We start from the raw sequence: 21,064 nt of genomic DNA, 5'->3' as shown, positions 1-21,064 counted from the left end.
AAAGTTCTCAAAGTAGAAATTAGCAAAGAATGTTACTGAAGCACAGTGCTTTCCTCAGTTAAGGCACAGCACTGTACTCCAGTCAGTGTGGATGAGGAAAAGTTTCAAGTCAAGGACCAATTGTCATTACGGAAGTTAGTGGTATATGTTGGTGCTGCTGTTCTGCAAATGGCAACACTAAAACAAAAACATTATGCTTGCACCTAATTTGCATTTGCAGCTGTAAAAGAAATGCTGCTTACTGCCTTCTCATAGTGCTTGTCAACCACAAAGCCAATAGGCTGTGTTATGCAAGTTATGAGCAATGCATACATGTAGCAAAGGCACAGCTTCCAACCTGTGGTCATGGTTTTGTCTTGAGCTCATGTGATTTAAAAGAAATGTATGTAGCGCTATGGCAAACACACATGAGCTTTTAGCCAAGAGGACTTTATTTAGTGTGGAACTAACTTTCTTGTCACTTGCCCTTCTTTCTTTATTTGGTCTGAACAATGCACAGTTTTTGCAATGGCGAGATAAGTAGAGAAGTGACCTTTGTCGTACATGTGCATACCAAGAATGGTTCAAAGGTGATCCAACTTCCACAGTTTAAAAAAGAAAAGCATGCTGTTCAGAAATAGTCCAAAGCATGCAGATTAATTTAGCTTGCACTTGCAAAGTCCACTTTATGTTCCCATAAAAAAGCTTGCACCAGGAAAAGTCCAAGATCGCTTGCTATGAGCAGCTAGACAAATGGCTCAATGTTGATTTCTAGAACTGAACAAGGAAGACTGAGGTCAAAGGCTGCTATTACTTCAGGATGCAGAACACCAATAGTGCCCACAGCCTTTCCCCGGACTAGAACTTCTGCACATCTGCCTGGGAAGAAGGTGGCATCTGAAAAGCATGTATCAAAAGAATGTCCTTGAATATTTACCAAAGCATGAATACCATCTAGTGGCATGTGACGAAACATGGGAAAACTAAAAAGAAATTTGAGAACGAATGACACAAACCAAGCAGACACAATTGCATAAAGTAAGAGCAATGCAATCACTAGTCAATAAATTGTTGGAACAATTAATTACTTTTCAATAAATTGTAAGCAGTGAAGAGACCTGCCAATACATAGTTAAAGAAAATACCATATTTACTCGCATAATGATCGCACTTTTTTGTAAAAAAAATTGACGCAAATTTAGGGGTGCGATCATTACGCGGGTTAAATTTCCCGCGAAAAGAAACATTTTCTTTTTTCATCCCACGTTTGCTGCGGGATGAAAACGAGTATACAAGCAGGCGGCTGCCACTGTCAGTGTGGGACACCAAAACAAAAATGGCGGCCGGCGGAGCAAGCCAAGAGCGCCGAACGCGATTATTTTTTCTTCTCGTGAGTACATTGCGTGCATTGAAACAGTTTCTTCCATATCAGTAATGAATAATATCGTTAATATCGGCAAGTTTGTGACAATAACATAGCCATGTTCACTTTGAGGGTACAGAAACAGAGATGGGCGCTCTTAGCTGCCAGTGACATAGAAACACATGGCGGGCATGCTGCTGAAACTGCGGCATTTGTCTTCACTGCTATGCTAATACGGCACGTTTCCGCTAAGGGTGGGCGAATATCTTAGTTGCATTACAAGCGTCGGCATATGATTAGGGTACATTTCTAACGTATCAGTGTAAACGTGGCCACTATCATTGCTGCTCGCGATTTGTTGCATGCTCACGAGTGCAGACGAGAAGAATCGAAAGGCGCCTTTTTTGTTGTTGTTGACCAAAACCCTTATGAAGCCTACAAATAACAAAGCCGAGTCAAGTTTTGTTTTACCTTTTTTTGTGTTTTTCATGGAAGTGCGGCAAGTGATGAAAGGAATGAAATGGGGCATCTGCTTAAGAATGTTGGATGCATGCAGACCACTTGGTATGTCTTCAAGAGTCGTTCGCGTAGCATTTGACAGATGGTAAGCGCAATCATCATTAGCTAGACTTGGCACACGACATATCGCTGCGACAAGTTCACGGTGCAATCATTACACTGGAAAGAAAAAAATCGAATTTTGACGACAAAATTCAGTGGTGCGATCATTACACAAATGTGATTATTATGCGAGTAAATACGGCATCTTGTTACTCACAAATTTCCTCAATGTAAGAAATATTGTCCATAATCTCATTCGATCTTTGCCATTACTTTGACCATTAGAAACAATCGTGGTTGCCAACTATTTTTTTTTAATCCTGCAAGAATATTTGGATGTCCCCGTGGCACCACAACATTTTCCATAGAACCAATGCATAACAATGTATTAACTTTCAAATGCTGTACGATGTGTTGCCCAATTTTTATAATGCGATCTGCGCATGTGATGTCACAAACATGGCAGCCATGAACAAAGTTGCTGCCCTCTCTATTGTTGTTGAGACGGTTTCGCGGCTATCAGAATGCCATACGACCTCTATACAGTCTACTTCCGTTAATTCAACTGTGACGCGACCGACGAAATTGTTCGAATCATCCAGCAGGTGGAATTAAACAAGATACAGAAAAAAACGGCAATACACACCACGGATTGATTTGACAGTATTTGCCCAAGTAAAATAACGCCCCCGAATCAAATGCATGTCCATTTTCTAAGTGTCCTAGGTAGGAAACTAATGTAGATATGGTGTTAAAGCTCCTAAACAAAGTGAATATCTAAAGTGCACCCATTTTTTTCAAATGGCGCCCGGTTTCTTAAAGTCAACTTGCTGCAACACAGCCATGTTATGCGGTAAAACGTAGAAAGGCAGCGAACACGGTTTACGTTTCATACCCGACTGCAAGCACAGGCAATATTTGACCCATTTTTTTGGAAAACAAAAGGCACGCGTTAAAATCGGGCAGATACTGCAATCAGACATCTTGAGCTACTGTTATCGGGTGGAAATCTTCCTGAGATGAATCGAAAATAGGCATTTTCGACGGAAGGCGATGTGTTGAACCCATTCACTGTTCCCTAACCTCCGCCGAGACAGGCGCTGCCACTAAAGGGGTCGTTACTGGGGTCAGCCACGTGTGTACTTACTCATCAAGTTCGAATTGTCAGGCAAATGCCAATTTTAGGATAGAAATAACGAACGTTTAGACACATAGAAATTTATGGGCGCAGGCCGGGGCCTTCGATCGGGATCAATTTACCCGGGGTCGAATTAACGGAAGTCTACTACTAAGAAATTTTAATCGATTATGCACCAAACCACAACTTTTGCTGCTGGATTCAGACAAAGGAGTGTTAGTTAGGCCTAGATGCACAGAGAGTATGACAGCAGGTGGCAAGCCATCATGGGAAGCTCGATGTCAATACATTCACTAGTAGACTTCTTCAGCGATAGGGCCCGATATGAGCAGAAGCTCAATTGGCTGCCGTAGAAGTGGAGATCTGGTCCATAGACGATCCGCAAGCAACTGCTGCCAATGCCTACCACGTTTGTGTGTGGTTACTGGACGTGGTGGGGAAAGCTCGCATATAGACAGAAAGTTCCATCTAAACTGCAATTCCAATTAGTGGAACTCCAATTCCTGCAACTCAGCCTAACCCGACAGCGTCGCAGATGACACAAATCAGGCTGCGTGATGGGCATATGTAAAATGCGCCCCCCCCCCTCCCCGAAAATGCAATGCTGCTTAGCTACGAGGATATAAGAACTTGTGCATTGAGCACAACGTGGCCGAAGGCCACATGCTGATAGCTTCTGTGACAAAGATGCAAAGGTTCACTCACCCTCAGTGGGTTGTAGGCGGTAGTGCTCAGGCCCATCGCCAAAGGGAACACTCAGTAGCTGCATGGTGCGGTCAAGAAGGCCATGTACAATCTCAAAGCCTGTTGTCTTGCCGCAGTACAAGGCACACAGGCGGCGCTGGTTCACGGCTCCGATTTCTGGAAGTATCCACGAGGCAATGAGAAGAGAGCAGCAAACAGTGTGCCCACATTAATTTTCTCGGCAGACAAGCCTGCGGGAACTGTACACTTATTCAGTGAGGACTGCCAACACCCGTGGCCATTGCATTACACCTCCGCAATGTTTTTGCAAGCTTGTGGACTTCACATGTCTGCTCTCAGTCAGCAATGGATGCATTACTTTGAAGCAGTTCCCATATAAACCTCCAGTTAAGTGCCCATTTTAAACAAAATTTTGAACCCTGAAATTAGGTGAGGGGGGCTTATAATTGAATTGTCTTTGTGTTCAATAATGGACTTTTATGCTGAAATAGAAGGCTCCAGATAAATGAAACTCGCTTAAACAGAAGTGCCGCATAAACAGGACAAAGGTAACAACTTTGGTTGGCCACCCATAGGAACAATGTTGACAAACTTCGTTTAAACAGAATGCTTCTTCTTGTGACTATGGTGACTAAATAGAGCTAGAAACGAAAGTGAGCCTACCCCATCGGCTGTCACACTTTCACGTGACACAAATGGCAGAGCACTGCGGGGAAGCAGCTACTGCTCTCGCTAGCGCGGGCCTCATGCCTTTTCTTGTTCACATGGGATTTAGCTGCCGGAAAATGTACACAGTTTGGCGATTCACTCAACGTTGTTGCCAAAAAATTTTGTTTTTGGGAACATATTAACTGGTAGAAAAAAAGTGTAACTGTATGGGTAATTTTCTCTATTCTCAATAGCAAACAGTGGCACCCAGAAATTGTACAGAACAAGACCTTGTCAACGAGGTGCTACTCTCCTCCTATAGGAAGCCAACTGACATAATATAATTGCCTGAATACGCCTTGAACATAACACCTATTTATGCCCGTACTAACACGTTCAAGTACAGTTTCTTTCCCCATACAATAGAGCTTTGAAATTCTCTACCCGGTAACATTCATTCACTATCACTAAAAGATTTCATAGCTACCACTGGTAAGCACTTCGCTAACATGCAAAGCGCTTCTTTTTGATCATTCATCTTTTTGTGTATGTATAGGTGTGTTTTTAATGTGCAATGTATACGTAGTAATGTATAATGTTCCCATTCCTGCTATAGCCCTATATTGGGCTGCAGTATATGTAAATAAATAAAATATAATGTACATTCTTTCTAGAATTACGAGCTTGACATAGTAGTACCTCCAGCTATACCATACTTACTTGTGTAATGAGTGCACTTTTTTTAATGAAATACCGAAGCAGAGTTGGGAGGTGCGTTTGTTATGCTGGGTAAACTTTATGAAAACTTTTTGGGATGAGCAAAAAATGCAGTAATGCAAAAAAAAAATATGCGTTAGATAGCTCACTCTTTGCAGTAAATATATGCGCACACTATTTGCAAACAGCTTTTTTATTGCACTTTACTCATCTTCGTTTTCTCTATAGTTCACTCTTCATCAGAACCGCTAGACCCATCGTGAAGGTCGCTGGCCACTTCCACATTGTGCTTCCACAACTGGTTGTCCTAGCTGCCGTCCAGCGCATTTGTAATTCCAGTCTTCTTGAAACGCTTTGAGATCAAGTGGGCTGGCAGCGAGCGCCGTGGGTGAGAAAGCGGCCGAAGGGGGGTTGGCATGAAAAAAAACCAAAGAAAGACGAGCACTAGGGCAAGGAGGCAACCCCCGACTGCTGGTCATGTTGCCATGACATCAGCCAGATTGAGTGAAGTGGGAAAGCTACAGTGCGGCTGTTGGTGGGACTGCAGGGGATCAAAGTTGGAGGTGCGTTTATTATGCAGGAGAAAAAAAATTTTGATGATTAAAGTTGGGAGTGCATTCATTACGTGAGTAAATATGGTATTTAGCAACCATGCTTCAAACATGACCCAAGAGATGCGATGAGCTCAGCTACCAGGCCACTCAATGTGGCAGGAAAGCCAATGTCTCTATAGCAAGCAATGCAGGTTTGCAATTATCGAAACTGAGCACAAGGAAGGGAAACAAGGAGAGGTGTCGATGCAAGCATGTTCAAACTACAGTAAGAAGCCTGATTTGGGGACATCAGGTTCAATGGCATGACACACCACAGTGATGTTCAGCGTTTTTACCGCACAAATGCAGTTGCACCAATGCAAGAGCATCAAAATGGCATGTGGCGGTCCTCTTAGATCTTTCAAGCAAAGTGCAATGTGTGATGTGTTACCATAATTTGGTAGGCAAACAGTGGCACACTGTGCATGTGGAACCAGGCACGAGAGAGCAACGCTGATCACATTCTGTGTAACACACAGAGCAAGACAACTATGAATACAGCTAGGGTAGAGCTGTAATTCACCTGCACTTTATGTATGAGAAAACGCTTACCATCATTATCCTCTTTCAAAACAACATCTGAAATTTCAAACAGCTTGAGGGGCAGAGGCATTTTCTTGTTGGCATTCAGTGTTTTCAACAGTCCTGGCAGCAGTGTTGTTCTAGCTACCTGTGTCAAGGTGAAGCAGATGCAGCTTATTAACACAGGCAGAAAGAAAATAATACCCAACACACCAAGAAAAAAATACTATCCTTTAGATATCACACAAGGCTATTAAGAAGTGTACATAATTTCTCAACTACAGCGATATGTGCAACATTTACTGTACATGTCATAAACGACGCAGCCATAATGAATAATGGCACTACTTGCTTTAAGGGGCATAATAATGTAAACATGGAAAGAACCACACAGAAAACATAAATTGGTGGGGGGGGGGTTATGTCACTCAATAAGTGAACAGAAGCTACTGCAGTTGCAGAATGTTGAACAGCAATGATGACAAGAGGTACGAGGGCTAATCAGAAAGTCTTTGCCCCCAATTCTTTCTTTTGCCAAATTACAGCTGTAAATGCGAAGTCCACATATCCATTCCCTGCGGCGGGCCTTTCTTGAACAGGCCCGGCCTTACCTGCTGGTAGCTCCACAGCATGGTGCTGCTGTCAGTTGTTAAAGATGGCGGTTGTGCTTCACGCATACGTGGCACACAAACAACGAAGTGTGATTCGTTTTCCATGGAGCAAGCGAGGAACAGCCATCAGAATCCACAGGGAAATGCAGCCCATGTATGGGGAAAGGTGTTTCGCTTTGAGAAGTGTGAGGAAGCATTGTTGTGAGTTCGTGAAAGGCTGTGAAGAGTTACGTGACAATGAGTGTTCGAAGAGGCCGTGTGCATCAGCCGGGCGAATTCTACCACAAGGGCATCTTTAACGTAGTGCTGTGATGGGACAAATGTCTGAACCAGTGTGCGGACTATGCGAAAAAATAGTGTAAGGTGTGTAAATTAGTACGTGTATTTGTAATTACTTGTATGTACCTTATATTGGCTAATAAAAAATAAGGGCATTGACTTTCTGATTTGCCCTCGCAGTAGGAAGAAAGACAGCTACAAACCTGGAATTCAAGTGTCTTTGGGTTTGAGACATGCACAGCAATTTTGCTGCCATCAGGCTTGCGAATCTTCTCAGCAATGTCCTGCTCTGAGCACTAAAAATGAGTCGTACATGTCACAATGTACAAATATAAGTAATATATATAATAAAGCACAAACACATTCATGTAAAGCCCCAGAGTTTTTTATGGTGTTCATATTGATGAAACTTGCAGAAAATTACAAATAAAGAACATGCTATACCAGAGAGATTTACGCCTACATGAAAGGCACAAAGGAAGAATAAATGCAGCTTGAGGTGCTTGATTTTTAGTAAACTCATAACTGGTGAAAAGGCAAGAACTACTGCTGACCAAGAATGTATAAACAATATTAGAGTGCGCTAGTGTAAAGTCAAGCTTATAATAACAAAACTTTCAATGTTCCTGCTTTTAATAAGATAATAATCAATGCAGAGGAGAAAATGCCCTTACTACCAATGGAAATCAAGGCCACTACTGCTGCATCATTGCTATCAACTGGGCTACCAGTTAATGACTCAGAAGGGTTTGGGTGCAAGCTAGTTGGTACAGATCATTCATATTTAAAACAGTGCCAAAAAACACGAAGGGTTTGGGTGCGAGCTAGTTGGTACGGGTCATTCATATTTAAAACAGCGCTCGTCCTGTGTCCTCCCTTGTCCGTGTTTTTTGGCACTGTTTTAAATATGAATGAACTACCAGTTAAGCTATGGCAGTGGGTATTTCTCAGTACAGTTTCTAGGATACTATGCATGACAAATTGCCAGTGCATATCTACCACTTCGCTATCAATAACACCCACCACCAACAACAAGCCATCAAAAACAGGCCAACAAGGACAGGCAATCAAAGAACCTGCCATCAAGAAAGACAAAAATTATCTCACCAGGGCAAAAGTCAATGCCTCAGTGAATCCTGCATGCGCAATCTCCATTCGCAGCTGTTCGGTGAGCTTGTTGATAGGCAGCTGCTGTCCAGTAGTGCAAGTGGGTGGCATCTCTCGAGGCAGGTTGTCATAGCCAAACGAGACGGCCACATCTTCATAGACATCGGCCGCATGAAGCACATCGTGCCGCGTCGGGGGCACTTCTACCTGCAGCTTCTCCCCTTCTGCCACCTTGGTCTTCAGGCTCATCCGGCCCAACAGGTTACACAGCTGCTGCTCGCTCTGACTGCGGGTAACAATGCAGAGGAGGCTCATTTTTAGTCACAAGATCAAACAGAACTCCAAGCCCAAAGTATACATGATAGCATCACGATTAACCCTTTCGCTGTCATGGACGTACCGGTAAGTCATCGCGCTTCCCCCCCACAGTGTCACTGACGTACTGGTACGTTCTCTATCGTGCGTTCAAAATTTCGCGCCTGAGCGCAAAGCTGGCGCTCCTGGATTGGCCACGCCATCTGTTCACTCTTTCTACAAGTTCGTATATTAGCTCGGACCTTTGTTATTACATGTATTGAAGAGTACGGTGCGACTGCCACTCCCCACTTTCTCTTTGCTGAGTGGCGCGGTGGCTCCGCGTTCGCTGGATCATGCGTCGCGCGCGTGTGGTTATGGGTTCAAGGGTTGTTCTGCCATCTCCGCTGGTTTGAAGGTTTTTATTTTTCTTCTGTTGGTGTGTCTGCTACGCCGCATCAAGTTCAGGCACACGTGCCATTGCCTCTCCGAAAAGAGTACTCGATTGCTGCTTTCGCTCTCTCGCCGCACCCTCGCTTCTGACTTGCAGCAGTAAACGTAAAGCCCTTCGAACTCTGTTTAGCCTTTGTCCATCTCCCTGTGTCTTCTTGATCACGCAACGTCCCATTTCTCTCCGTTGTGCGGGCGACTGAAAGCGCATCCTCCTCCCTGCGCGCAGTTACTTTCGGATGGCTGAGCGTGCGGGACCTTCGTCTGCTCATTGGAGCGGTGGCTCAATTCCGATTCAGAATACGAGCCGAGCTCGGATTCGGACTCGGACAGAGTCGCATGCGAGGAAGAGGGTTCCGCATCGCCAGATTCGGATGTTGAACGGATCTTATAGTCAGGCTAATGATGATGATAATGTTTACTAACAACAGCTGCAGAACACTGAAATGTGCATATTGCATTGACTATGTTATTTGTATACCAATCATAATCAAAAATAAGTTGCTATGTTCATTCCCTGTTATGCTCGTTCCCTGAAACCAAGCCGACACTGGGGGTGCGTCACGGCCAGAAAGGTCCGACAGCGAAAGGGCTAAAGGAAGAAATATTGTGCCATTTCTGCTTTTCATTTTCTGCATTAAACGAAGGCCCTAGACCTCGAATCCCTAAGTTAAATACAGGCAAGCCTTAGAATGCCTTCAATAATTTGTCAGTATTAACTTTTCTACAAACCAGTTTCACCTCCCAGGAGGCGAATGTGTCATGACGTTACGGCACGGAAGACTGGTCACATGCAGGCAGAAGATTGCGATTCTTTGGTGCTTGCTTTAGCTTGCTCGGTTATCTGCTGTACTGCTACATTTTACCGTACAATGGGCATTGCTGCATTTTTATCTAGGTGGTCAACTGATCCTCAACTTCGCCAAAGTGAATTATGCCAGTACAGTATTATTGAAAGCTACATAAACGAACACTTCTTTTGACATCAGCTTAACATAAAAATGAATGGTTATGTGCAAATACCGATTCTTGATTGATCAATTCACCAAGTTTAATGTACGAAAGCACGACAGGGACTACGAGAGACAGCATTGTAGAAAGCTATGAACATTTTACCAGCTGTGCTTCTCTAACATGCATGTGAATCTAAGTACATGAGCGTTCTTGCCTTTTGTGCTCATTTAAAAGCAGCCATCACGACTGGGTATCGAATCTGTAACCTGGTGCACAGGAGCAGGATGCCGCAGCTACTAAGACACCGTAACAACACACATTAATTCTCGTTAAATGTCATTAATTTGAAGTGCAAGAGGACAGGAAATTTAATGGCATAAAACCCAGTTTCAACTATGGAGAGCCCCTAAAATATAGCGCCCAACCAATTGCGCGGTACAGTGCACAAAACCAAAACAGTCACTAGGCTCATTAAAGACGTCTTCTTTCTTTTTTCCTTCCATCAGCATGCAAAGACATTTGATAGAAGAAGCCTAGGTTCAGTGTAAGTCCAAGTGCAATTAGATCATGGCTCATGCACCATTTGCTGTGGGTGTGAGGGACAACGTGCAAGGGTGAGCCGAGAAGGATGGTGGCTTGATGTGCGCTGTCCTCCCTGTACCCAATGTTGGAAATGATGTGGTCAAGGGCACTTGGAGGGTGGGTAGAGAGCGAGGGCAGGTGAGGGCATGGTAATGCGATCAAGCACTCTGGGGTCCTCCTTTTAATGCCTCCTTTTAAGCAGGATGAGCGAGGATGGCATGCGAAATTCTGTTTGCTCCGGTTCAGTCTTGGCTTGCTGTGTCTCTTAACTCATCATTTTTCGGCACGCAACATTATGGTAGCTAGCGAAGCATCAAACCTTCCCCTTTGGCTCAGATTTGTCCGAAAAGCAGTCCATGGGAATGAGAAATTTTGTTTGATATAGCCGTGTTTTAGTTTTTGGAGTTCGAATTCGCTGGTGTTTTTCCTTATTCAAATACATACAACTTTGCCAGGACCAATAGAGCAGTCTGAATTATCCGTAATAAAGAGAGTTCAAGTTATCTGAATTTTTATATATCTTGAAGTAGTGCTTTTTATACCATTTTTGTGCAACCAAAGCACACAGTTGAATGAATTCTGAGATGTCTCGGTTTCAGCCAAGTCATCACTCTTATGTTCCACAGGCATTAAAACTTGGTGCATTAATTGCATATTTGTGCAGGTAAGCAAACTGGGAAACCCACTCAACTGATACACTAGAACCTCGTTGATACATCTTTAAAGGCACCATGGAAAAAAAAATGCGTACCAGCTGGGAAAATGTAACTGTGAGAAAGGCCGCAAATCACCACAGCACAACGTCAAAAACAGTCCGAGTGGCTGCCAGTGCTGTTATTAGAGGTCTCGGTGGTCGTACTGTGACCAGGAACGGCACATGAATGCATGTATAATTCAGACACACATACGGTGTTCCGTGACAGTGGTCTCACCACAATATATTGTATATGCTTCACCGCATAACACACATCTACTGCACCGAAGCAGACTCAAGAGAACCGGCAATTGTGAAATGCAAATAAGACCCTTGCAAGCCTCAAAGTAAATGTAGCCCTGCACTTGGAAGAACTGGCCCAGTGTGCACGGTTCCCGATAGGTTTTAATTGATGCACATTTTTTCAGAGGCTTCACCAGCTGCTCTGTGCATGCTTTCTCCCAATGTTTGTTCAGCTTCTGGCTGGTGTAACTGTGTTTGTTTGTTGCAAACTTTAGTCGCTTGTTGCAATGAATTAGTAGCTTGCTGCAACGAATCGTCGCTTGTTGCAATATGCGAGAGCGAATTTCTCCCTGCGCCGTTATATTTATGTGACCGCCACTTTCAAATGCAACGTAAGATGCGGAAACATTACAGAATGGTGCTGTATCAGGTGGGAACATAATACATAAGAGTCAATGGGATTTAGGTCAGGACCACGAAAACACAATGTGGTAGCTGGGAAAATGCAACAGCGAGGAACGTATCAGTGGGGTTCCACTGTGTAAATCAAAGCTATTACAGTCGCGAAACAAAAGTGACATTAGCTGTGTGAACAAGGCCTTAGGCAGAGGCAGTACGTGAAGCTGAAATGTGTAGAGACCATGACGTGCCACCTACCACTACGGTCCCTCATTGCTCAACCTTAAGCACTGCCTTCGACATTCTCAAGTCTTTACTGGCCTGTCTGACATGTGCATTATGCTGAGGCAATCAAAACCTGTAATCATAATTCTGCATGTGCTTTCTGCTAAAAAAAAAAAATCCTACACATATAAGATGTGTTTAAACACAACCACCATAATGAAGTAAACTGTTCATTTGTGACGTATCAGTAATATGACACATTTTGTCACCTACTATTTCCGCCTATTGCCAAAACAGCGGCAAGAGGATTCAATTTATAGCAGTAGCAGCTTGTTTACACCTAGCTATTCAATCAGCAGGCATACAGTTAACAGCAAGACACAGGGTAAAGCGTGAGTGGGGACAGCACCAACTCAGTTACTGTAAAACAGGCTCCGTTCGTGACCCCTGAGGTGTCACCCATGGCTGTCAGTGGATGCTACAACAGCTGCTTGCTCTACCCACCTAAGTCCAAGCAGGCCATTGATGTCCTTAGTTTCGACATCCAGTGTCCAGTACTTCAGCTCCTGCGCAAGAGCAACAGACTCAATGTGCTACAATGGAATGACAGCAGAGCAGGCAATGGAGGTAGAAAGTGCCTTCGTTAGGCAGTCTAGTCGACATAAGTTTGATGATTCCAGTAGGAGCACTGTACGTGCGGTCTTTAAGAAAGTTACCAATCTTCCAACATAACAAAACCTCATACAGTCGACTTTCATTAGTTCCATCTTGATGGGACCGATGGAATATACCAAATGCCAGGTCAAATTAAGGTGCAAAGGAGATGTGCAAACACACAGCTGGATTATTTGGTAATTGTAATCTGATTCTAATGCAACCCAGTTTTTATATTTTCAGAGTTTCAAAGAATGAAACAAGTGGCACCCAAACTTACAACCAGAAAAATGTAGCGTGCTTCGAATTCTGGCAATCCAAAAAAGATTTCATTTGTCGAGTTTACCTTTGCGGAATGAAAACTTTTCCACATTTACCGTCCATAGTTGTCACTGACAGACAGTTCTTTATTGCTATGGGCCACATGTAGTTGTCCGTGCAGCGCAATGCTTTTTATATTCTGCATTTCTCGGATGACCCAACGACTGTAAACGTAATTGTGGCCCCCACCTAGACTAACCCTTTCACCAGTTAGTCATTCAACAAATTTCACACAGAAAATATGTCACGTGGTTCCATTGTCACTAGCTTAGTACGTAAAATAACTTTCCCTTTGAATGAGCTTTGGTAATGAAAGCAGTGCACTGTCACAACCAATTGGTACAAATACACTTGTCACCACCTTTTGATGGCAATGGTACTGGGTCTGTCGGTGGGCTGTTGCCGATGCCACCAACATAGTTTCAGTTTATTGTCTGATACTAATAGGCAAGCAATGTTCAGACCCATTTTCTTGAAGAAAGATAAAGAAAGGAAACGTGTGCATGTGAATAGGGTAAATACATAATTATTCATTGTAAGCTGCAGTTCACACTTGAAACCTTGCTTATGCCAGGTTGACAATCTGCGTTTTTGGTGGGAGATGGCATGTCTTTGACACATCTATACCACTCCTATATCAACATGAAGGCAGACACTGCAGCTGTGGAAGTCAGGCCGCATGTTTTGCTAAAATGCATTTGCACTGGGGCAACATAACCTTTATGACATAACACTGTGCAAAAAGAAAAGAGCAGTGGCTGTTCATTTTGCTATTGGCAAGAAACTTACAGGATAAAATGCCGACGTCCCATCAGGCATGACGACTTGGACCTTCTCTGCACTGCAAAGCCCATGAATAAAAAATGTCAGGAAGTGCTTTCAATAACAGCGTCAATATACGTCTAGTGTTAGATGCAGTTCTAGACCCTCTGCTAAGGATGCTGTAGTTTAGTCATCAATGATACCAGTCGGATAAAGTTGTCACAACACAGAAGTGACAACAATGCCAAGAACATCAATGTAGTTTTGCAGTTTCGGCAAGATGGAGAATCTCATCCACATTCCTCTTCACTTATACAATATAAGAATTACTTATGGAACAAAACAATTGTAGCGGTTTCCCCTGTACTTCAAGGTGAGACGTGAACAGAGCCAAATATTGACATTCTACCTGAAATATGTTTATTTATTGATGTTACTGTCAAAGACAAAAGCAGGCATTACAAAGGGGAGTGGTACAATCCCCTTTGATCCCGAATATATCGAACTCAGGTGGGACCGCCAAATAGTTTAATATATCGATAATTCGAAATGCATAGTATGTCTATCTAAAGTTTATCTGAAACCTCCACACATCTTGGACAGTTGCCAGAGATCGTGAAAAGCAGGATTTACTAGTTTGAAACTCCAAGGCCGTTTCAAATACACAAAAAGTTTAATAATTTTTTGCACACAAATGTTGGAAGATGCTCGCACTGCGGAATAGTCCTTGATGTACTGATTGCAACGCTAACCCTGCCTCGCCCGGCCGCTAGACCGCAGTGCACCTTACATGTGTACAAGTGCTTGTTGCACATATTTATTCAGGATAACATATAAGAGATTGCAGCACGGAAGCAAGCCAGTTAGTATTGATTGGATATGCACCACGCCGCCACCAGCTCACCCAAACAATGCCCTGTTGCAATATGCTGTTTGAATGGCCAATCATCATACGTTGGCAATGAGTCGACCAATCAGACTATTGTGTTGGAGTTTGGTTTTGAAATCAACTCTGTCCTCTCCCTTCGTCACCAGTCATCATTGTTTCTCATCCACCCGTCTTTTCGCGCATGCCGCTCGGTGCTTAAGCGCCTCACAGTTCTCAGCTCTTCCCCTCCGGCCTCAGCATAGGTGAGTGTTAGCAATACACAGGCAATGTTACATTCAAAAATGGCTTTTCGAGCACAAATGAAACGTGCTCACTCCAGACTGTAGGGCCACGAACTGCACAGCGTTGAGTCTCGCGCACCACTGTCACGGTCAATGGTAAGCTGCGATGGTCTTTCCACGAATTAAAAAATGAGAACTAAAAAAAATTGCATTGTAAATGAAAAAAAAATCTAAGAATATCACAACCTCAATCATTCACCTTAGAATGCATAGTGCTTTGCACAAGTGTTCTATCATATATTTTAAGTGATTCAGGCTTGGAACAATGCCAGAAGGAGAAAAATATTATAAATAAAAAAGTTCTAAAGGTATATTTATGAAATTTATACAGTAGTATCCCAGAAATGTTGCTGATAAGTCTGCAAATTTTCATAAAAATCCACGAAGAAATAAGAAAGTTGTTATCGAACGCCACCTGCCCCCCTTAAGTGCAGATGTGGCATGCAGTGGTTTCGTTAAATCCAAACTGTAATGTAAAAAATTGTTCAAGTAGAGGCTGCGACATTGTGGTTGGATTTGTTTTGGCTGTTTGTGGGACACTAATATGCCGTTCTGTTGGTACACAAAAAAATAAGAAAAACAATCTTGGCAGTACAGACATCTCCAGTTCGGCATGCCATGCCTGGAGCCTCTCAGTCAAAAGCTCAAGTGTCATCCCCGTTTGCTTGCGGAAATCGTATCGGACTGATAGGCCTTTCGCATTCTTGAAACAGAGCTACGATCTGCTCTTGCTGATAATGAATGGCTGCAGTTTGCATGAGCCATCCATATTCACAGAGAGCAAAACTAGCTCTGCTCATGTTTCCTCCATGGCATGTGCTGCACTTCAGTTTCAATGCCTTCTTTGACAGCAACAGCCGCGACAGTGTAGTTTTAAATTCGTCGGCATTAAATATTTCCCACGGTGCAGGAAGTCATGGCATACCTATTAGGAGAAGCACACTTGCAGGATATATCGAATTATTGTCTATAGTGAACAGTTGTAAAAAACCTTTTAAAAATACCAGGAGTATAATGATGTATTATGCTTACATCAAACTCCTGTTCACTGTCACAGTCGATATATTGAATGCCGCACCGCTGCCGCTTCTCCTAACGGATACACAATCGCATCTCCCGTTCTCAGAAATATTTAATGCTGACAAATTTGAAACGGCACTGTTTTGGCAGACGCTGTCAAGCAACAGATTGAATTTGAAGGGCAGTAAATGCCACGGAGAAAAAATGAGTAGGGTGCTCTCAGTTTTGCTAGCTGCGCATACGCATGGCTTGTGCAAACTTTGGCCGTTCGTTATCGGCCAAGAGCAGATTGCCACTCTGCTTCAAGAATGCTAAAGGCCTCCCGATCTGATACATGTTCCACAAGAAAGTGTGGATAATGCTTGATCTTTTTACTGAGTGGCACCAGGCATGCAATGCTGAGCTTGGGATGCGCACTGCTTGATTTGTCTTGTAGACAAGAGCATTTCGCAAATGGAATTTTAGGATTCTGCAAGCTTCAACTTAACAAAGCCACCGCATGCCACATGTGCACTTTGCAGGGAGACCATTGCGGCAGCAGTGTGCAAGAGTTGTTGCTGTGCGATTCACGGGCCCACGTTGAACATGATTTGTTTGTGCCCGCACGGTTACACGTGAGTGGGAATGAACTTGGATGTTCTGCAAGCTGAAAGCCACTCCCGAAGCTAACAGTGTGTTTGTTGTGTCGGCAGTCACCGACACAGGGGCCGGAGAGGCAAGACTGTCAAGAATGAAGGGATGTACCAGCAATGAGGCATCTGAGCACTGAGCGGCATGCACGAAGAGACATGTGAACATTTAGGGCAGTCAAGAAGCGAGGACGACTGGTTCCAACAGGAAGTCGGTTCCTAAACCCGACACAACAGTCTGCTTGACCTGTTGCCTAGGTATGACAATTGGCCATTTAGGTGGTGTATGTATTGTTGGCATTGTAACGGACATGTGGCCGAGCAAGTTCATGCGTGATCGCAGTGTAAGTACGCTGATGGTGGCACAACACGGCTGCTTCACCGCAATACTCGCCTGCCCGTCTCACGTGAAAACGCCAGTGTGCACTCAGTTTCTCATTTTGGTACCAGCAAATCTTCTCTGGAGTCGCCGAATGCAGCATTCACAGCTATCACCACTAATCCTATTGCGATAGGCATTTTTGCCTATATATTTCATAACGCGTGCTGCTGTCAGAAGCACAGTGCATGCTTTTAATAGGCGATAACCGAAATACACCACCGTTCCCTGCTGCAGACTGAAATCGTATGCATTTTCCGGCTGCTAGATCCCATGTGAACAAGAAAAGGCGTGATGTTCGCACAATCGTGAACAGTATATAGCTGCTCGTCTTACGGGAAAGCGACAGTGTGCACAGTATTTTTATTCTGGTACCAGCAAATCTCCGTTCAGGTCGTCACACGCTGCATTCACAGCTATCGCCGCCAAACCTATTGCGATAAGCATCTTCACCTATCCGTTTTACAGTGCGTGGTGCACAGTGCCATTGGTAGCGTACTGCACGCTTTTAGTAGGCAATAATCCAAACGTGCTACGGTTCCCTGCTGCAGGCGGCATCCAGCGCCACCCACCAGCTCGATTTTGTTTCGGTTTCCCGTCGCCCTCTTAAAGCAACACGCAATACTAAAGCAACAAAATGCCTCTCAGACTGCCGGAGCACCACCAGCTCGACACGCATCAGCGTCTCGTGCCGCAACGATCTGCGCGACGCTTCGCATTACGAACATGTCAACAATAGTTCAGTCTCAAATTTTTTGGTTAATTCAGATCGTTCGTTTTCCCGGTTAGTATGTGTTTCTCACATTTCTTTTTCCAAGACATATGAATGGGGTTCTACTGTATACTGTTCTCGATTGCGTGCACATCCTGCACTTTCTTGTTTACATGGGATCTAGCAGCCGGAAAACACACTGACTGTTGGTGCCGAAGAATAGTGTTTTCTGGGAACATATCAACCAGAAAAAAATGAACGTAGCTCTATTGAGCCATTTTTTGTGTTCTCAATTGTGAATATTGGCGCCGGTAAAAAGTGCGTAACGGAAACGTATCAACAATGCTCTCACTGTATCAGGTACCTTTCAGTAGACAGAGTGATAATCTGAAAATCTGGTTTCAGAGAGATACTTTCTTCAGCCATTATAACTAAAATATTGTCAGAATCCACACATCTCATGGCTAATTTGGCACGCTCAGATGGAGTGCATATATGTTCCAATTATATACTGCAAAGTAATGGCTTCGGGAGCAACATCATCTTAGAGTTGGTACGACAATTTTTCACCAAAAGGTGGTATCCAACATGACAAGAATCAGCCTTGATAACATTTCTCATTCCAATTGAATGCAACCTTACAGGATGCCTTCATTAGATCGAAGCACTGCAGTAGTATAATAATGGCAATGCTCCCACATCTGGCCAGAACTCTCATATTTTCATCCAGACGTCCATAAATTGAGCACCATGACACAGTATTAACAAAAGTTTAAGAGCCTACTCACGTGAAAGGCTCCTTGCAGTATTCACTGAACATTGTGACCATGGTGTCCAAAACAACTTTTGCCTTGTGCAGATCTGTAGCCGTCACCTCAATCAGCACATTACGTGTTGACAATGTAATCTTGGAGTGGTTGCCTGCAAGAACATACTTCCTTCTTGAAACTAGTTTCCATTCATTTTCAGAATATTGCACAGAGGACACCAAAACAAAAACAAAAACACAATCCCTTATTTCGATGAAACTCTTCTAAATAATCTAATACCTTCCAGCTTAAGGACAAAATTTAAGAACGATATTTCACAAATGTTTAGGTCCTATGTAATGCACATAGACTAATGTGCCCACGTTAGTAAATGCAGCAAGTGCTTCAGGCACTTCAAGCATTTGTCTTAGAAAAAGCCTTTTTGTGGTCACGCACGAAACTGCTAGCACATTAGCCCTTGTCCTTACTATGCTCGTAACATGCTCATATGTTTGGCAGAAATAATCTGACTTGGCTACTGTATAAAATGATCTCACTTGAGAATAGATGTACACATTGGCTATAATATTTGGCTGGCCTATTGCGTCAATCTTAATGCATGATGTGTGTCATGCCGATTCAATGATCATATAATGCCTAATTAGCTCACCATTAATGATTGGAGGTAGTGAGAGTACGGTGCCGTTGGCATCTTCGATAACTGGATACACGGGTTTGTCTTTGATAATGTGCAGGTAGTGCCGAAGGTGACTGTCCTTCTGTAAAGAACACAACCATGAGTGAGGGAGCCAATTAGTATTTTGCAGTGAAACTGCCAGTCAAACCAGAAAATGAATGATCACACTGATATAAGAAAACAAAAGGAAACACGAGCCACGGTTTGTTTTTCGGTAGAGGTGTGTGAATACTGAATAGTAAATTTCAATTTGAACATGAAATATAATCAAGAAAGAAAAGCTCAATATTAAATTGAACATTAGAAAAATTTCCACAAAATTTAATGTTTACAAATTTTGGGCAAGAAGATACAGTGCAACACATGCTCAGGAGTCTCCTAGCATAGCATAACAAGAATGTAGCAAGCAATCAGTAACTTAATTAAGTACATGGAAATCAAGATATACAGTACGGTCTAGTCTTATTAAAGGGAATACCAAATTAATATGCCAGCACTGATTGCAGCTCAGTTCTTGTATATAAAGGACTAGAAAATATTGTTTTGTGAATACAGTCAAACCCACTTATAACGATACCGGTTTTAACAATATATCGGATATTACAACGAGAAGCTGCTGCACCGTCTGCTTTTGTGTGTTTTCCATGGTGAAATAACCCGGTTATTACAATGCCCCGATGCTGCATTATCAGTTATAACGATGAAGCCTCGCTGCTGGGTGTCCAAGCCAAAAGGTAGTGAAATGCAAAATCCTTCAAAAGAAAAAAAGGAAACGACAAATTCAAGCCGCTCCACGATGGGCCGCTGCTCCAACAGCCGCGCGCTCATTTTCCAGCCATCTCCGTGCGGCTATCTCCCGTTGCTTTTCCCCCACTCTGAACACGAATGGGCTGCGCCCATAACTCTACGCCACCCCACCCTCTGAAACACAAATGGACCGCGCCAACTGTGCCGCAAGCAGATTGCTCGCAGGTTGCTCGCTGGCTCGTCATTCAGTGCAATTCTGCAAACAGCTTAATCGCTTGCGTTTGCTTTTGTTGATTGTGTCAAAATTGCTCCCAACCATGCAGTTTCTCAACTTCGCTTGACTCGCCGCTGAAACGGAAGATGGCTGATCTGCCTGCTGATCATTGGCAATGCATGACGTTGCGGGTGAAAAGAAAGCGCAGGGCTATAGATGTGGAAACTAAGTGCTTCTAACCGATGAGACGATCGTCATGAACGTGCTTTCATCAGATAGCGACGGCGACGATGGGACGCAGTAGGGCAGGTTGCCTCAACATTGCCCTCACAGGAGGCCCGGAATGATGCAGTCCCTCCAGGGCTTCCATTTCGTGCGGAACCTTCTGCTGCACTACGTGGAGCGCTTGGATACCTTGGAGAAGGATGTCGGCAAGCTTCATGTAAAGCATGCATGGCTGGCGGACATAGGCTTTTCTCGTGCAAGCCAGTGTACATGGTGAGATGCTTGTGGCGATCTCTCCTAAGCATTTCTTCTGGATTTCTGAAGCTGACAGGCTGACATGGTAGCCTTCACGCAACTTTTAAAAGGCCGGGCCACCAATGCGATGCCTCAGTGGTGCTCGCATATCGCTTGCCACCCGTGACACCTCTTTGCAGTTGTTATAGCAGTGCCATTCTTTAACGCCGACAGCCGCGGCTTGTTACACGCGATCAGAGCGCCCAGGAAGCAGTTAAACGAGTGAACACAATCAGCAGCCGGGCGGAGGAAGGTGGTGGGGAGGGGCACTGGCCTCCCTGCCTATATAGTTTTCTCATATCAGCTCTGCCATCCCCTTATTTAAATTTTTTCATGCAACCCGGTAATAACAATTATCAGTTATAACAATGGAATTTTCGTGCACTTATATATTGTTATAAGTGGGTTGGACTGTAGAAGTTTCACT

At 43.7% G+C, this 21,064-nt stretch overlaps 1 protein-coding gene across 1 annotated transcript in view; it reads right to left on the bottom strand.

The window, feature by feature from the left end:
• Window positions 1–413: 413 nt before the first annotated feature.
• beta-PheRS (phenylalanine--tRNA ligase beta subunit) overlaps window positions 414–21,064 on the bottom strand; it is a 28,384-nt gene continuing 7,733 nt past the window's right edge. The window contains exons 7-15 of the mRNA XM_050168557.3: window positions 19,131–19,239; window positions 18,500–18,632; window positions 13,829–13,880; window positions 12,569–12,630; window positions 8,224–8,509; window positions 7,320–7,412; window positions 6,257–6,374; window positions 3,747–3,902; window positions 414–876 (exon numbers count right to left, since the gene is read on the bottom strand). Of these exons, the coding sequence (XP_050024514.2) occupies window positions 725–876; window positions 3,747–3,902; window positions 6,257–6,374; window positions 7,320–7,412; window positions 8,224–8,509; window positions 12,569–12,630; window positions 13,829–13,880; window positions 18,500–18,632; window positions 19,131–19,239 (1,161 nt within the window). The 3' untranslated portion in view covers window positions 414–724. The remainder of the gene's footprint in view (window positions 877–3,746; window positions 3,903–6,256; window positions 6,375–7,319; window positions 7,413–8,223; window positions 8,510–12,568; window positions 12,631–13,828; window positions 13,881–18,499; window positions 18,633–19,130; window positions 19,240–21,064) is intronic.

Source organism: Dermacentor andersoni, chromosome 3, assembly GCF_023375885.2.
Source record: "Dermacentor andersoni chromosome 3, qqDerAnde1_hic_scaffold, whole genome shotgun sequence".
Taxonomy (NCBI): Eukaryota; Metazoa; Arthropoda; class Arachnida; order Ixodida; family Ixodidae; genus Dermacentor; species Dermacentor andersoni.
Note: the sequence above shows the minus strand (reverse complement) of the source record. Positions and strands in the feature narration are given on the sequence as shown.